Source organism: Martes martes, assembly GCF_963455335.1.
Source record: "Martes martes genome assembly, chromosome: X".
Classification (NCBI taxonomy): domain Eukaryota; kingdom Metazoa; phylum Chordata; class Mammalia; order Carnivora; family Mustelidae; genus Martes; species Martes martes.
The window spans coordinates 10,588,953-10,607,068 of NC_137897.1; the positions used below are offsets into that span (position 1 = coordinate 10,588,953).

The window sequence follows — 18,116 nt, forward strand, 5'->3', positions numbered from 1 at the left end:
CTCTCTGAGAACTGGCTCCCTGTAGTCCGGGGAAATGTTGACGTGTGAGCACACAGCTTTGGGTCCCAGTACATACTGCGTCCATCTCAGTGAATGACAGAACCAGGAAGACCTAGTGCAGTTCCCACTCCCAAGGACTGAGACCAACATACACGGTTTCTTGACCCAGCTTAGTACCGACCTACAGGTTGCCATCTACGGAGTGCCAACGCAGGAGAATCTGTGAACACAGGCATCTGTGACCACATGAACATCGCCCTCTAAGAAGCCCGTCCTTTACTCAAGTCAGCCCAGTGACATACTACAGCACGTCAGTCAGTCTTGTTTGGGCCTTAATCTTCATTTAAAACATGGCTATACTTTCTGTGTTGGCCACGAGGAGCTCATAGAGGAGCATTTTAAGGTTCAAACGGACGTCTATGCTATTTCTGAGAGACCGTCTTTAACTGTGTTTGAGCATGACATTCAGGATGGGCACAAAATAAGGGGTTAACTCACAGCCGCCTTCACAGATGAAATCCTCTGTAGCACCCATCTCTCAGCATCGGCACTACTGATATTTGGGACCAGATAATCCCAAACCCAATTTTGGGGGATCCAAAAGCATTGTAGGATATCCAGCAGCATCTCTGCCCTCTGCCCACTTGATGCCAACACCCCCACTCCTACCCAGGGCTATCAACCAGAGATGCCTCCAGACACTGCCAGGTGTCCCCTACGGGGCAAAACCGCCACCCCCCTTCTTCCCTACCCCCCCACCCACATTCAGTTAAGAACCACTGAGCCGTAGCCAAACATAAAGGATAAAGGAAAATCAACTCCCCGAAGTACTAGTGAATACAAATTAAATTTTGTACAGACCTTGAATTTTTAGAATTTCATATTAAAAAAAGGCCAGCCACAGGATGATACAATTTAACATCGCACCATATTCTTTCAGGAATGTGGAGCAGGAGAAAGAGGACTTTAAAAAATCCTGTGCTAAAGTAAACACGGACCTATGATACCCCGACTTGGCCAAAAATAAGTTTTGGTGCAAGATAAATCAGAACATACCTGCGTAGAGGACCGCTCTCCACTGCTTCCAACAAAAGGGGTGGGAGAAGCTGGGCTCCCATAAGTGAAATCAAAATTCAAATTCCTCTTAAAATAGCTTACAAGATAGAAAGCATAATTACGTAGTTCGCATACACAATAGCTTCTAGATGTATTTGCTTGGCTCATGCGACAACTCCAGTGCAGGGAAAAACAGGGCTTGTGTGGATCAGGAAACAAAGGCATAATTCAACGTGCTATTCCATGAGTAAAGAGAGAGAATGTACTCTAGAGAGAAAAGATGACAGAGTAATTCATCATCTGAAGGAAAGTTCCTGTTTAACTAACAGACCAAGCAACACATCTAATCACAGTGAAAGAGCGCGCATAAGAGGGAGGGGGTGGGGGGGGGCACTGTTAAACGAAGAAATCATATTCTCTTCATAAAACAAGACAAACTCAGAAAATTGTCAAAATGTCATTTTGGTCTTTATTTTTTGGACGTGTAGCGTGTTTTCATAAATCAGTTTCATATGTGCTAGTTTTTGTAATATCGAGAGAAATACAGTATTATTTTTCATAAATTCCTCGTCACTGCAAGTTCACTTTCAAATTAATGGAAGTAGCAGGGTCGAACAATATGTTTGCACATATTGACCAGTGCAACACCGACAGTTACAATTAAGGTATCCAGGAAGCCTGAAAATTAAGATTTACTAGAACAAGCAAATTTACCTCCATTTGTTAAAACCAAAGGAACTAATTTTGATTTGCAAATTACATATTTTACATGCAAATAGTTTAAATCCCATTTCCATCTGAAATAAATGGCCATCTTGAAAATATGCTGAGAAACAAACAAACAAAAAAGGGTAGTATGCCCTTAAAAATTGCTGAAGAGAATAAATAAAGACTGTTTCTTGCTTTTTCGTGATTATTGGCACTGTTTATTTCATATTTATATAAAGCAATTTCTGTGCAAAAAAATCCCTAAGATTTAATGGTTTGAGTCAGCCCATTTTTCTTTAACAAAAGATCCCTCAACTTGCAGGTTTTAAAAACCGCATTGCATTTGTGTTTTAGCACAAAACAAAAATCGTATTTCTTATGTATCAGTGGCAACCGGTTAATAGGTATGTTAAGATACTTTTTAAAAAAGAAGCTTTGTGAGTGTTGTCGTTTAAAAAAAAAGGAAACCAATCCTGTACAGAATCCCAATACTGCCAGCATCTTCCTAGTGCGCCACGAGCGCCTCTTTCTTTTGACTTCACAGTCCTTTATCACAAAAACGTATTCTAAGGAGTTCAAGGAGTTAATAAGACACACCATGTGGATAATTTGGGGTTTAAAAAACCCATGGCTCTGGGCAACAACGATTACTGTTAACAACAGACAACCACAAAGAGACTGTGTTTCTATAATTTTCAGACTCAATTTGCTATAAATAAAACATTCTGGGGTGAAGACTTCTGCACACTGACAATACTTCTCGGACATCAGCTAGGCCACAAGTGAAGGGAAGTGACTTCTATCAAAGGTCAAGGAGGGTAACAGCTGAGTTGGAGATGGCACACCTCGTCCGTTCTGCTCGGAAAATATGAAGGCATTTACAGGGGACTCAATTATGCCTGGGAAGACTTGGAGGGTTTCTCTGCACTATCGTCAACAGTGATATCGGTCCCTAGTATTTCAGAAGCAAAAAGGTTTTTCATAAACACAAGTTAAGACGAAGGCCCTACCTAGGAGAATGCATATGACCAGATCGAAGAAATCAGAGTCTGCCGATCATTTTTTTTTTTTTTACTGGCATTGGAAGCCTGAGTGATTTTGGCATGTTAGACAGTTTACCATTTTGTTAACTGTGACTATGGTGAAGTGAGCCACCCAAGTGATACACAAAGAACATCTGAGTGTGCCCCTGGTCCTTAACAGCAGGATGTGTCTAGTTCATGTTCTACACACAGTAGGTGCTTAAAACATGCTCATAACTGATGGACCATTTTGCTCAAGAATCCTGCTGACGGTCGGTAACACTTAGCGCACCAAATGAATGTCTAAGAACACGACTTCAATGACTAAAATGTTTATGAAGAGGACTCAAAAACAGTTCATATCGTTGTTGTACTTCCCGAAAGAAAACCTGTAAACATCTGGTGAATGTCTAATTAATGGTAGAACATTTAAAATTGGCCAAAAAATGCCCAGAAAACATTTGGCCCTTCAGCACCCAAAAGCTCCCAAAATATAATTTTAAAACATCTCTGTTAGAGGGACTTCAGTAGTCTGAAAAATTTCATACCTGAGTGGCTTCAATGTTCTCTCCTAAATCTTAAGTAAGTGCAAGGAGTTTCTACACTCAGGAATTGCATAAGTTTTTATCTTTCCTCAAAATAAAACATTGAATGATATAGAGGTAGCATAACTTACTAAATTAACGTTAAAAAAAAAGCAAGAAAAAAAGCAAGGTTATTTTCAATCATCTGACTAGAACTATTACAAATGTGTAAAACCTTACAATCCAGGCTTTCTCCTACCTGGGTTTAGACATCTCATTATTCTCGCCCCCTTTTTTACTGTAAGGATATTGATGAGTCCAGGAGCCCTCGGGCCCTGTGGCATCTATTGCAACATCGATGATAGAATCTGGAGTCATCCATCTCAGGAAAAGGAGGAAGAGAAAGTTGAATACAGCCAACAAAGCAAAAATGCAGCCTGTTACTGGGCCACAGTGAGAGATGAGTCTGTCCAGTCGTTTGTCCATCGGTAACACAGCTTCTCCTGCCACGCGGTCATACACCTGGCGGGAGAGAGGCCGAGAGTGAGCGCTCTGACCCACAAGCAACAACGACCTGCACGGACCAGGAACGTGTTATAGATGCAAACGGGAGGCGCGTACATTTTGTCGTTGTTGTTTTAGTAAGGATGTGATTAATGAAACTAAAGTAATTACTGCCATGTGATTCAACACTTCCGGAGTGCTGCTTCTGGACAAAACACGGGGCTAGACACTGCATCAGACAAAGACGAATATGCCAGGACTCCTGTCCTCTAGGAGATCACCAGCAATTCTAACCAACTACGAGAATTCCAAAGTCCTGAGAAGTTGGAACCGCTTTTCAGTTCACCTCTGTCGAGGCCATATTTAATGCAGCAGTGACTTCCTGAAGCAGGACTGGCCTTCTTTTTTTTTTTAAGATTTTATTTATTTATTTGTCAGAGAGAGCGAGCACAGGCAGACAGAGAGGCAGGCAGAGGCAGAGGGAGAAGCAGGCTCCCTGCCGAGCAAGGAGCCCGATGTGGGACGCGATCCCAGGACGCTGGGATCATGACCTGAGCCGAAGGCAGCTGCTTAACCAACTGAGCCACCCAGGCGTCCCAGGACTGGCCTTCTAAGATTCCTTGACTTGGCTAAGCAGCTCTCCCGGCTGGCTGGCAGACATCAACCACCATCAGAGGGCTCTAACCTAGGGCGCTTCTGGGTACAGAGAGGCTCTTCTTTCCACAGCCTCATGAGGCCGTGTTGCTGAGCACGGATGGTGAGACTATACAGAACCACTTTGTGGACTCCAAATAAAAGGGAGAGGGGAAAGACGGGGGAAATTTTAGTAGATGGCATAGGTCAGACACTTTTGGCAAACAAAACAACGTTCACCGCTGCGAACCGGTATAGTAGGTGCCTTGCTGTTTGTTTGGAAGCGTGGCTAAGCACAAAACTCAGAAATATTTTAAAAACAAAGATCCGTAAACATACTTAGTTTCGAACACATAAATGAAGCCAGCATTTATCTGTTTCGATTGCACTGGAGCATGACTTGTGGTCATTGTCACACAGCGGACCTGTGAGCCATCTCCTCTGGAACTCAGGACAGCTGGGACGTGCAGGGCAGGCTCTACACGCCAGCGGCCTCTGGAAAGGTACAGGCTGTTTGCAGCTAGCTCGTCTACCCTCAAAACATCTGGAATACATTTCAGTCCGAATTGTGCTGAGACTGGTGAATTAGAACAGTTGACAAAGTATATTTCCAGCGTGAACTCCAATTTAATTTTTTCCACCAATTTTCTAAATAAGCACAGTTAAACTACGGAGGAGGGGTTGCAAACGATCAAAACGGCCTGTGCGTAACAGGTAGAATTAACAGAACGACTATAAATTCTCTATTGCCGCTTTTTATCTGTGGTCTTTCCAACATCTGTCACGAGCATTCTGACTCCTAACTTACTATGTTCTCAGTCAGCGCAGAGATGCAAAAATCCTCTTCCCCGTAGAAAATCAAGGTATTTAGCCAAGGTGATGCAAGAATTTTGGGAAGGAGCCTGAATTAAACATTTGTTTTAACATTGCCGCCATTGGACTAAGCAAAGCCAGGTGTTTTCTAATAGACCGCCTGATTTAGAATTAGAAACAGCCCCAAGAAAACGTCTAAGAGCAGCTATTAGTATCAGTCTGGCCCATAATGGTTTTGACTTCTAGAAAATTCGGTAACTTCCTTATGCCCACTTTAATGAAAGCTCTAGATGGCATTACTGCTATTTTCAGATGTCAAACGCAACAAGTTGACTAGAAACTCAGCCTAGCATATACCAAAAGTAGTACATAGTACATTTCTTTTCATCTTAAGAGACTTCATAAACTTAAGCAACAGAAAGGGTAAACCTATACAAGAAAAAGCAAACATGTACGTGAAATGCCAAGAATTTAGACACAACCTTCAAATACCCTCTGCTTAGCACGACATACTTTTTCAGTTCTTTCCGCAACATTCCTCCAGGTGTAGAAAGTCTTCACTACGTTATGGATATTTTCGGGAGCCGGCAATGCTCCTGACTTCAGCTGGGAAATCGCTTTTTCCAAACCCTCGCACAAGGACTTGACGGAAGGCTCACACAGAATGATAAGGTTTTCTGGAAGTACTTCAGGAATTCCACCAACCCTGGTACTTACAACCTTCAAAAGAGAAAAAGAATATATAATATACCATAATTCATATCTCAGGAAAATCAGCAAAACCAACTTAAATTAAAAGTTATTACAGAATGTATCTGCTTATTTTTCAAAGTACAGGAACCCCAACAATGTAAGCCCTCAAAGATTTTTACCTGTAAACCACAACTGGCTGCTTCCACAATTGCCATGCAGAATGCTTCAGTAAGGGAAGTATTAAGAAAAATGTGTCCTTGAACTAAGACATTTCTAACATCCTTGTGTTCTAAGGCTCCCAAAAGGCGCACTCTGAGTTTTGAAATGAAAGAAGAAAAGAAGGGAGTAAAAATCATGCTAGAAGAGAAATGTCATTTAGAAGCCAAGTGTGCTATTCATATTATACTTAGATTATTGCTGGTTCTAGTATTTTCCACCGCAAAAGATTAATACCCCAAATTCTGATCTCAAAGAGTCTTTTTAAGCTACGTGGTTAAAACTCATACAGCTAACATATTTCTAACTTTGGTCACGCATACAAATTTCAACTTCGCCAAAATTAGTTGGCATTTAGTGAGACTATCAATATACTTTGGACAGGAGGGGGGAGGGAAGGGAGTCAAGGGATGGACATCTTGTCCTTTTTTTTTCTTTGAATAAATGTCACTCTTTGAGGCAAAAGAAGGAACCATGAAAAAAACATATATATACTTTGGAGAGTAAATATTAAAGAGTCATTTCTAAACAAAAAAGGCCCGTTTTAAATTGATGCTTCACAGCAAACATCATTCTAAGTTACTGAGAAAGGGAAGCATTTGAATCTGTATGTGCAGGACAATTTACATGATTTGGGCCATGCTATATAAAGCAGAACTCAGCAAGGCTTGAAAATCTACGAACATTTCCAAAGTGGTTGTTTTGTGTGTGTGTGTGCGTGTGTGTGTGTGTGAGCGTGTGCGTGCGTGCACACGTGCCTTCTACGGTACCCCCAAAAGTCAAATAATACTGGACTAGCAAAAAAAAATTAGATTGTGATTTTTTTAAACTAAGGTTTCCCATTTTATACACATTAAAAAAAAATAGGCCTTGCGTTACATTTTTACATCGAGTGCATGTAGGAGAAGCAGCCCACTTAACAGACACATAGAACCAAAACTGAATTTAGGTAACACATTTTCTCACTCAAGACAATACAGAATCCATCAATACCTGTCATGCAGCTGGTACCTTTCTCGTACTTCTTCCAAAATGATTCTCTTAGGTCCCTCTCCTCCAATTATGAAATTTAAATCTGGATATTTCTGACAGAGTTCAGGTATTATACCACTAAGCAAATCAGTCCCTGAAAATACAAAATAAAGTTGAATGTTGGAAATATTAACATTGAAACTTAAAAAAAATTCATCAGAACTGAGAAACCACTCACTTTGAAAAGTATTAGCTATGCCCTCCTTAAGTGGAGAAGCTAACTCTCAAACCTTTCCTGGGAAGGTAGAATGTCCCAACTACCAGTTGCAAATCTTACAGATACATCCGTTGACATCCGTTGTTACCCAATACGGGGACTACTGTGTTTCATTCTAACATAACATTCTTAAAATTATTCACTTGCATTTCCGCATTACCTACATCTAAAAAAGCTATTTGAGGTAGCTAATATTTAAATTTTCTACACAGCCGGACAGCTGACTGGAGATCTAGGTCTTGTCCCAGCCATTTCAGGAGCAAGCTCTTTGATCATGGGGAAGTTTTCTGATAGAGAAAATGAAGAGACCGGATGTACCTGAAGTCCAAGGTCTCTTTCAGCGACAAAATTTCTACGTTTGTGTTCCACTTCCCGCCACAGGAAGGGGCTAAGCCACAAAATGGAAGCACAGCTTCGGCTTTGGTGAGAAGGCAGTTTGTAAGGAGGGTCTTTTAACGAACCCCACAGTATTAGCCAAATGTAAGAGCAGTCCGTCCAAACCCGCTGAAGCTCACTTCCCTTGAATGAGAGTAAATGCAGGTGGCAGGACCTCAACTGCCAGATCTTTGCAGTACGGAGAACAAAAGGGTGCATCTTGGTTCCTTTGTTTCTTTAATGAAACGCTTTTCTTACGATACATAAACCCACCTCAGATGATAGAAAGCAGTAGCAAACACCACAGCCTATCAGTCTGAAAGTGGCTATCCAAAGTGACAGCAATGTTGACACTTTTTGGGAATTTAGTTCATTAACAACTATAAACTGGACACATTTGAAAGTAAAAGTAAATGTAAAATAACCCAGTTAAAGTTTATTAATTTAAGAAATGCATACATACACACGCACATACATAAGAATTGCACTTTTTCTATCAATCTTCCCAAATACAGGCAGATGAGTTATTAAAAAAGATGGTGGGAGAAATCATTTATACCGGGTCATTTTTATTAAATAATTCAAAGTAGGATTTAAGTAAACTCCGCCACTATTTTCCAAATATGATTGCATTAGCAAACATAAATTCACATGCGGCTTTTCTGAATTATGAAGGCTTCTCATTAAAATCTTAGCTACCTTTGTTTCGAGACAATTACGAAATCCATCAGCTGGATTTCTACCTAAACCAGAAGGTGGCTTAATGACTTTTACCATTTAGCTTCCTTTAATTCTTTCATTTTCTTTCTTTCCTTTCCTTCTCCCTTCTAATACGAAGGTTAAGAACCCATTCTTCAACTGAAAAATGCAACGCATACAGAGTAATAATCATAACAGCTGATAACAACTAGTAACATTTGCTGAGTGGTTACTACATCAGGCTACGTCCCTTAAGTGCATCATGTCATTTAATCCGGACAACTACCTTATAAGAAACAGAACTGATGAATATTACCAATGATCTATAATATTATTCTAAGAATAAAAGGTTTTTCCCAAACGATAAAAGATACTCTCCTGCCTCTGAGAAGAGTCTAGCACAATGGAACATAGAAAAGGGCTTTCAGTCGCCATAGTCACACAAAATGGACAAAGAAAAATCATGATTCGAACTGCTTTTAAAGCTCAGTCTAATAATATTTTAAAGACCCGAATCAGTCTGCATATACCTAGAGGCTGGGCCAGAGGTGAGGGGAACAGGAGCCCTTAACTCAAGAGCTGAACTCATGTTTGTCATCTCTGATACTTACTGTGTAACCTGAGCGAGTTACTTACCCTCTCTGAGACTCAGTTTCTTTGTTACATGCAGATAACATCTACCCTACAGTTGTTGGGAGAGTCAAGTGAGGTACTGTACCATGCACAGGCTTTATCAACTGCAGAATATAAATGGAAGTTGTCATTACCACCACAGCAGAGTGGGGCGTGCCTGCACGCACACAGGGGCACCGTGACACCCTGACTGAGAGCACAACAGGCTCTAGAGAAGAGGGAGGACGGCAGCCAGAAAACCTGGGTGATAAGAACCGGGACTTAGCCTCTCTCTCACTCAATACGTGGCAGTGGGCCTTTGAGAACTGGTCCAAAGGAACACCTCCTATGGAAATTAATTAGTTAATAAGTAACGTGCCATAAATACAGCTACTCACTTTTGGGCTTTGGACGTGGCCATTCCTTCTGAGAATGTTAACTTTTTGCACCGTGTCTGGCGTATGGATAGGGTTCAAATATTCGTTAAAGTACTGAATGGAGAACAGGACAGGCCATACCTTCACTCTGTGGCTGGTGGTTAACTCAGCTGGTTAAAATACCATCACTCGTGAAGTAAAGGTCACAGGTTTAATCTTTGTACAAATTGTTTTGCTCTGATTCTCGACCATGTGTGCATCATGCGCTTGCTCGGCTAGCTAGCTCCCGAAGGTGATTAAAAGACAAACCAGGCACGTTTTCTAAGTTACCACAAACAGATCATCAATATCCCAAGAGGGATTCAGAACAGAGAATGCCGGTCCATTCACATCTTCTTGATTCAAGAATGAAAGCACATCACGAGAGCATGCCTTCACCCCAGAAAACGTTCAGTGGTTTTCCCACCAACCGGCCGGATCAACCAAGGCTCTGTCCCAAATATAAAGCCTACTGACCAAGGCCCATGCGTGGATTTCAGACCGCTCCCTAGCACACCGGGACGCTGCTGATCCCACCGCTGCACTTCGTGCCTACCAACAATCAGCTGCATTGGTCCACGTGTTTGATGCCAATGACGCTTGCTATCGCCTTGGGACATTTAGTTAAACAGCACATCAACTGACGGAATAAGTTTCTACGAAGCTAAGCTGAACGGTTCGAAAAATTCAACAAAGCGAAGTTATGGAGAAAAGCTCTAGTCAGATTAAACCACTATATAAAATCAAAAACCAGTTAAGAATCCAGAAGTACATTACTTCATACACTGTTACGTTCTCACCCGCTTACAAGGAAGCCAAATTGGCAACGATAAATTATGCTTTTTGAAGGAGACTGTGCCAGAAGGTTGATGCAGCTCCAAGCGGTAGACCAGTACTCTTACGCCCGCAGGCCAGCCTCAGACTATTGGCAACTCAGTGCACGTTAATAACATTCGGGGTTAAATTCAAGTATTTAAGGAAGGGTACCTGTTATCTTTTTAATAATTCCCTACTTGGAGTGACAGTTTTGATTACTAGACAGGTTTTCAAATGCCACCCTGAAGACCAGTTGGGTTTTGCACCAGTTGGGTTTTCCAGGTGTCTAGTACACGAGGCTCTATGACTGCTACTGTGGTGTCAAGTGCTGCGGAGGCACTAAAAAAAATATATCCTCCTTGGTAATGGCAGACACTTATCAATACCAACTGGCCTAAGTACTTTAAAGGAACCATCACGGAACCCTCACAAGAGTCCCCTTGTTGCCCAAACCATACAAATGAAAAAAAAACTGAGACTCAGAGATGTTAAGTAGCTTGTCCTCAATCACACAACAGGACGCAGCCAGGATCAGACTCCAGGCTGTCTAATCCCCCTGCCTTCACCACTTACCTGCCTACATGCTCTTAATGTCTAAATCTGCGACGAGATGAAATAAGCAAGCTGCCAAAGAGCCACGTGGGGGACAAGTTCATTGATTTTGAGGATCCCGATAAAACACAGGAGAGTTGTACATCAAAATATTCATGAGGGTCACCCCTGAACAGTACAGTTACAGCTGATTTTAGTTTTCACCCCTGTGCTTTTCTGAGTTTTCAAAATACCTGCAATGAAAGACATGACTTTTGCCATCAGAAAGGGCTAGTGGTGGGCTCAGCCTTTTACTTCTTATCACACATATGGGGCTGTTTTAACTTTAAAAAGACCTGACCTATTAAACAACATCAGATTACTGTTTTTATCTTTAAGTAACTATTAAAGCATCCAAGGTGGGCAGGCACAGGGGAGGGGAGTGGGCAGCATTCTCCACCACTCCAGAAATTTCTTTTTTAATGTATAAGACATTACACCTTTCTTTGCTGTATTTAATGCAGAAGTAGTTATGAAACCATAGAACAAAACGAAAAGCCAAACAATCATTACATTCAAGTATTCAACAGCTTTCTACAAGAAAAAAAAAGTCTGTGCAGTGCAATTGTAGCTATCATTTCATTACCTTTTCTGTAAACAAGTCTGCTGACAACAACAATAGTTATTATACTATCATGCCTCCTAAATGGGTCTGGAGTGAAGTCAGTAGGATCTACAGCATTAGGAATGACGGACACTATTTCAGGATTCAGTGCTGCTCTTAGCACAGTGTTTTCCTTACTAGTATAAGAGACACAAATTATGTGGTTTGTGTCACAAAGAGACACCGTTAGAAGCTTGTTTGTAAGCACCGAGCTGACATCAGCAAATCCGAAAAGGGAATGGTCCGTGAAGACTGTCTGGAGCCCCATTGTCTTGGCGTGGAAGAGGGCATCATGGGCCATGGCAGAAAAAGAACTATGTGAATGGATTATCTTGACTCTCTCCCGAACAAATATGTACCTGAGCAATGGCAGACTGTGAAAGAGGGTCGTGGCTGTAGATTGGTTGTACATGACTTTCAGAGGCAAGTAATAGACTTTGAGGCCATTAGTGAGGTAACGGATGCCTTTCCGATTTCCGTAAGCATGGGTGACAATTATGACTTTGTGCCCTCTTTCAATCAGGCACTGAGAGAGCTGGTAAATGTGGCTTTCCACGCCTCCCATGTTAGGATAGAAAAAGTCCGACACCATGCATATATTATGGGTACGGGTCCTACATGTCGAGAGACTTCCAGGGCTAACACAGGAGCGCAGAGCTGAGGAGGGCTGGCGACGCCCACCTCCTCCTCTATAAGCCATGCTGAGATGGTTTAGGCATTTGTCCTTACAGCAACTTGGTTATGTGTCGTCTAGTACCTGAAAGAGAGAGTAAAACAAGATCTCAGCTCAGCGACAAAATATATTACATTTTCCAAATCCAGACATAAACACTGTTTTATGCTAATGTACATTTGCTAGCTTTCCCCCTAGAACTAAAACACAAGCATATAATGAAATGACTCATCTGACATTCACTTGCTTAGTACTTCCTCTGCGCTCTACAACAAAACTCGATTCCACGATGCCCTTACGTTTTAATTTTGCTTTAAAAATACTGCTACACCTAATTTTTAATAATTAGTTTGTTACATCACAGTGTAGAAGAATGTGCTAACAGACCAGTTCATTCCGATAATTAAATATATGGCTCTTTCCAGAAAAAGTTTGCCAGCCCTGCTCTAGAGCTTGAGCCACTGATGCGGTGAATCCCATACAATTTTGCTACTCACTTTTGTGGCTTATACTAAAATATACCTGGCATCCTAAGTGTCTTTCTGACGGTAGCTTTTTCAAGGAGCGCCTACCGCACGTGCTACAGGCATCCATCTATGTTTTCCTCTTCCTTCAAGAATGGCGATAAACTGCTTTCATTTCCTTTCCTAACCTTTCTTTCAGTTACACAGGCCTATTTCCAGAAGTGTCTCTCTCTTTGGTTTGAAGTCTAAAGATAAAGGCTCAATTCGAGGTAGAGCAGATCTGGGGCTATTTCCTACATCTAAAGTAGGAAATATTGATCTCAGGGGTCCCCTAGATCCTTATCAGCACAAAATTCAGTCTTATTCACTTTATTCACAAAATTCACTCAATATTCAGTCTTATTACAGATTCTTAGTTTTAAAGCTAAAGAGTGTTTTGGAAAGCTAGTGACAATCTTCTTCAGATTTACAAATAAGATTTTCATACCTCCGTAAACTGAACTACACAATGGAAAGCCATCCTAAAGGTCTGTGTTTCTGATTTCACCTGCAAACTCAGGAAATGCAAAGAAACTGCCTTTGTAAACTCTTAATTATCTATTCCTGCCAACAAAGTCATCTGTATTTTAAACACAGTCTCAGAAATACTCAGTAAGTGTTTGTTGACCTGAATTTATTAAGATTCAAGATTACCAAATACTGCGATTCTTCCATTTTGTACTTTTTTTTTAAAGATTTTATTTATTTGACAGACAGAAATCACAAGTAGGCAGAGAGGCAGGCAGAGAGAGAGGAAGAGAAACAGGCTCCCTGCTGAGCAGAGAGCCCGATGTGGGGCTCAATCCCAGGACCCTGGGATCATGACCTGAGTCGAAAGCAGAAGCTTTAACCCACTGAGCCACCCAGGCGCCCCCCGTTTTGTACTTTTAAGTGGTTTCAGTAACATTTTCTTACTGTGGTTTTCTTACTGTGGTCACCTAAACCTGAATTTCCAGTTGTATTCAATTTTAATAGATGAGTGATTTAAAAAAAAAAAAGTGAGCCAAGAACCATCTGAAATTATCTGAAGTTTTGTCATTAACCTGCAAACATTGTGGAGTCTGCCTACTTCCATCTTTATGGCGTAAAAGCTCAACAAACGGAACAATCACAGAATCTTAGATTTTAAATCCGACGAGAGGCTTGGAAATCCAGGAATACCTCCCTTGCTTTACAAATGAGAAGCCAAACAAGTTGAGCGATTTGCCCAAGGTCTCCACCCAGACACTTAAGTGGCAAATGCGAGACTGCCATAAATTTACAACCAGCCATGGCCAACGAATCCCTGGACAGTCAGCAGCAGACGCTCCCGAGGAGCTTTAGGAAGACCCCGCGGGCGCTTGGGTCCAGAGAACGTTGTTTCCACACCCACACCCACACCCTGGGCAATACCCCGGCTCCACTCACTGGAGAGGTCACCGGAGAGCGCCAGGGCCAAGGAAGGGACGACCCCGTTCAACCACCGACACCAGCGGGGTCTCGCCAGGCCCAAAAGGAGGACGCTGGCCAGGCAGTAGGCAGGTGTCTGAGGCTGGGGGTCCCGGAGCCCTTCACCGTGCCCGCCTCAATCTCGGCGGAACCGGCTCCAGCGCGGCCGCCCCAGTCGAACCTTCGACTCCGAAGGTTCTCGACCCCCTACTTCCGAGCTTCTAAGCCTCGCCGGGTTCGCCCCTTCCATCGCCGGCCACACTCCCACGGGTGCTGCCCAGTCCCATCCGGAAGCGGCCGAGAGTGCCGGCCCAGGGTCAGACGCGCACTTACCGGCAAGTCCCATGGCCGCCAGTGTCCGGACCTCCCGCGGCTGCAGCCAGAGTCCCACCCCGCTGCCCCGAAACACCAATCCGAAGCGTCCGCGCCCGCGCTCCGCGCCCCCGAGGCGGCCAATCGCAAAGATGCGCTGGCGTCACGTGCAGGAGCGCCGCTCGGTCCCCACCCTTCAGCGCGGGCGGTAACGTCAGCGCGCGTAGGCACATGTTTTCGCAATGTTCGGGGAGACTTGTTTTCTCTGCATCGAAAGTAGTAATCCTCGGTTTAACCTTTCTTATGAATTCTTAGTGTCACGAATCTCTAGAAGCCGTCCCCCGTCTGACACAAGCAGCCAGCAGCCTTCCTCACGCTAAAGTCAGAAATCCCAGCGTGACTCGCTGCGAGCCTTTTGGGCTGCTGGGAGTTGTAGTCCGGTGGATTTTGGAAGCGAAGCAGAACTTAGAAAACTCACTCCCAGGATGCACCGCACCTCTAAACCTGAGTTCTGCGGAAGGTCGGGTGGGTTCGCGTTCTGGTTACCTAGTTACAGCGTCTCTTTTCTGGAATTCCCGTTCTCTCCGGCTTGGGACTGGAGAGACTTTGGGGGCGGAAGGCTACCGGGGTTGTGGCGGCGTTGTGTTTGTGGTTATCTGTGCCAGCGGTAGAACCGCGCTTGTTCTTAAGCCCCCTGCTAGGGTTGCCTGATGTAGCAAATAAAAACACACAGCTAAAGAGTGAAATAAAATCAAGTTTTATAAAAATTTGAATTTCAGGTAAATACAGGTTATACAGGTATGTCCCGAACATTGGAGACTTTACTAAAAAAGTACTCGTTGTTGATCTGAAATTCAGACTTAACTGGGTATCTTGTGTTTTATGAGGCAACCCTACACTCTGAAGAAAAAACTCTGAGGTCTGACCTGAAATAGCAAGTCCCACTCAAACTGGTTCAACTGGCTATGGTGGTGCTTGGCCAGGAAGCTAATGAATCCGTGGAAATGGTCTGATGGCCATCCACTCCTTCCATTTGGTGCTTGGAGTTCCAACAGCTCTGCCATGTGTACAATTTTGGGAAGAGATGCCTACCTGAGCACTATCACTGGCACCCCTTTTAAGCCTGTAGAAGTCCTTTTCATCCCCCTGAAAATTTCAGCTCCTTTCTGATGCGCTCCCCAAGCCTCCTGAGGGAATTAAATCCTCTCTCTCTCTCTTGTATTTTGATAAGACTTTGGCCATATGCTGGTATAGCTGTTATCACGTGATATTCAAGTTGTTTGCCTGGCTGTCAGGCCCCGTCCCCCTCAACCTGATCATCGAAGACCTGTCTTCTCGGGCTCTCACACGGACTTCTTTCTGAAAACTGGCAATTGAATTTGCTTGTTGAATGTCTGCCCTCCTGGCCAGATAGTAAGCTGAGTCAGGGTTTGTTCCTGGTAATAGACATTGAGTAAGTTTTAGTTATATTAATGGATTTTTTTTAATCCAATACCGGTACAGTCCCAGTACAAATACATATACCCAATAAAATGTATTGAAAATATTTTATGGTGTGTACTATAGAAACATTACAATTCGGGGGTGCTTGGGTGGCTCAGTCCGTTAAGCGTCTGACTCTTGGTTTCAGCTCTGGTCTTGATCTCATGGGTCATGGGATCGAGCCCAGTGTCTGGCTCAGCACTCAGTGGGGAGTCTGCTTGAAGATTCTCTCCCCCTGCTCTTCCTCCCTCCCTCTAAAACTAAATAAATCTTTTTTTTAAATTACAGTTCAGTGATAGAATTCAAAGAACATTTTGGTTGTAGGATTTGAAGTGTATCAATGAGCTAACTTTCATGAGTTAAATTTATTTAAGTCAAGTAGGAATAGATACACTGCACTGGGTTAATATTGAAGCATCAGAAAATAAAGATAATGAAGGCTCGAGGATACTTAAAAGCTTAATAAGGTGCAGTTAGTTGCACAGATCGCATCAAACTACAGCATTGCTTTGGTCTCCTTTTCATTTTTGCAATAGGTTTTAAGACACAGGGCGTGGGTAGAGACCCTAAAAAGTATAATAAGCCCATTCATTGATCCCCTGGTTTGCCAGTGCCATAGTTCTAATCACAATACACATTTGAAATTCTAAGATCCTGGTGCCAATACTCCTTCAAAAGAGTTGTGATCTTTTTTCAAAACAGCATATTTTCTACCTTTATCATCAAACATTTACTGAGTGCCGACTCTGTAGAAGGCTTTGTGGGGAATACAAGGAATATTAAACATAGTCCCTATGTTTTAAACGTTTTTTGATTCCTTCTGTGCTTTTATATACCTTTTGCCAATGGTAAAAAGCAATCCACTTTCCTTGAAAGGTTCTTTGTGTTTTAAATACCGTAGAATAGGCTGACCTTTATAAATAATTAATAAAGGCACACGGTTGCTGAGTCTCTGTGGCAGGGGAGAGGGCTGAGAAAACTGCAGGCTGTTCCAATGAAGTGTGTAGGTTCTAGCTGTCTGAAAACATTGAAATTCATTCATCATGCTCCAGTCTCTGACCTAGGCACTGAGCATTAAAGACAAACAAATCATAATTCTGCACGTGGCTCACAATCTCAGGTGGATATGAGACTCCATTTACAGTCCGTTAAAATTTAAGGCTACTTTCTGAAAGTCAAAGCAAAGTTGTAGCATCAGGATTCAGCTATAAAACGAGGGATCCTTCTAATTATCGTGTGCTGCCTAATGTGTGGAATCAAGGTTTGCTTTTAGAGAATTTTCTTAGAAACTACTAAAGTGAAAATGAAATAATTACCTGCAGTGTCTTCTGATGACACTTAGTGAAATATGAGGGCAGTCAGGACCAGTTGGGGTATAAAATAACCTATACATGGAGAAGGTATAAAATAAAGGTCGATATCACCTTCCCTTGAAATCCAGCTGTTTGTACATTTGGCTCCAGGCTCCCTTGGGTAATTTTGGAGTGGGAAGGCCACACATTTGTATCAAGAGCTTGCTATCTATATATAAGACACGAGGCAGGGAAATTCGGGCATGAGCTTTATACCCAAGGAACCAAGACGGCCGTAAGGCATAAAAGTAAATACCTGTGAGAAGAAGTAGGAAGTGGTAAGCACCACAAGAGAAATACAAGAGAAACACTGGGAGTTCAGAGGGAAAGAGTATTTCTAGCTGGCAGCCTTTAGCATGGAAGTAAAAGGTGGCTCATGCAATTGTTGGACACAAGATCGTTCCGAGAACAAGAGGAACAAGGTAGAGAGGGAGGGGCTGACTGTGCAGTGTATACTACTGTGCGGTCATACAGAGGATGAGGAGGGGAAGGGTTCAGACAGGACAAGTGTGGCACTTCCAGCAAAGGTTGAAGCAAACTGGTGGAGGATCTTGCTGAGCGAAATGGACTTGATCTTGAGCCAGACTTGCAGCCAAAATAATATTTTCAATTAACATCTTGAGACGATTCACTCCTCCTCATTCTGCTTCAAAAAGAAAAAGAGATACGAGGAAATCAAAATGTTATAGCTGTGAGTTCAAAAAAGAACAAACATTTCTGGGTACCAGAAAGAGAACCAAAATGCAAAATGGTAATCAGACCAAAGCCACCAGAGGTCCTGGACTGTGTCTGGGGAAGCAGGAAGACATGAACTGGGTTCGGCTCTTGAAGAACG

The 18,116-nt window shown here is 42.6% G+C and overlaps 1 protein-coding gene across 1 annotated transcript; it reads right to left on the minus strand.

The window, feature by feature from the left end:
• Nucleotides 1-1,510: 1,510 nt before the first annotated feature.
• PIGA (phosphatidylinositol glycan anchor biosynthesis class A) lies at nucleotides 1,511-14,512 on the minus strand. The gene is made up of 6 exons (XM_080795609.1): nucleotides 14,469-14,512; nucleotides 11,514-12,288; nucleotides 7,163-7,295; nucleotides 6,133-6,265; nucleotides 5,774-5,980; nucleotides 1,511-3,832 (listed from the first exon to the last, which is right to left on the minus strand). The coding sequence occupies exons 2-6, from the start codon at nucleotides 12,229-12,231 to the stop codon at nucleotides 3,566-3,568; spliced, it is 1,458 nt and encodes a 485-aa protein (XP_080651735.1). The 5' UTR covers nucleotides 12,232-12,288; nucleotides 14,469-14,512; the 3' UTR covers nucleotides 1,511-3,565.
• Between the last annotated feature and the right edge of the window lie 3,604 nt (nucleotides 14,513-18,116).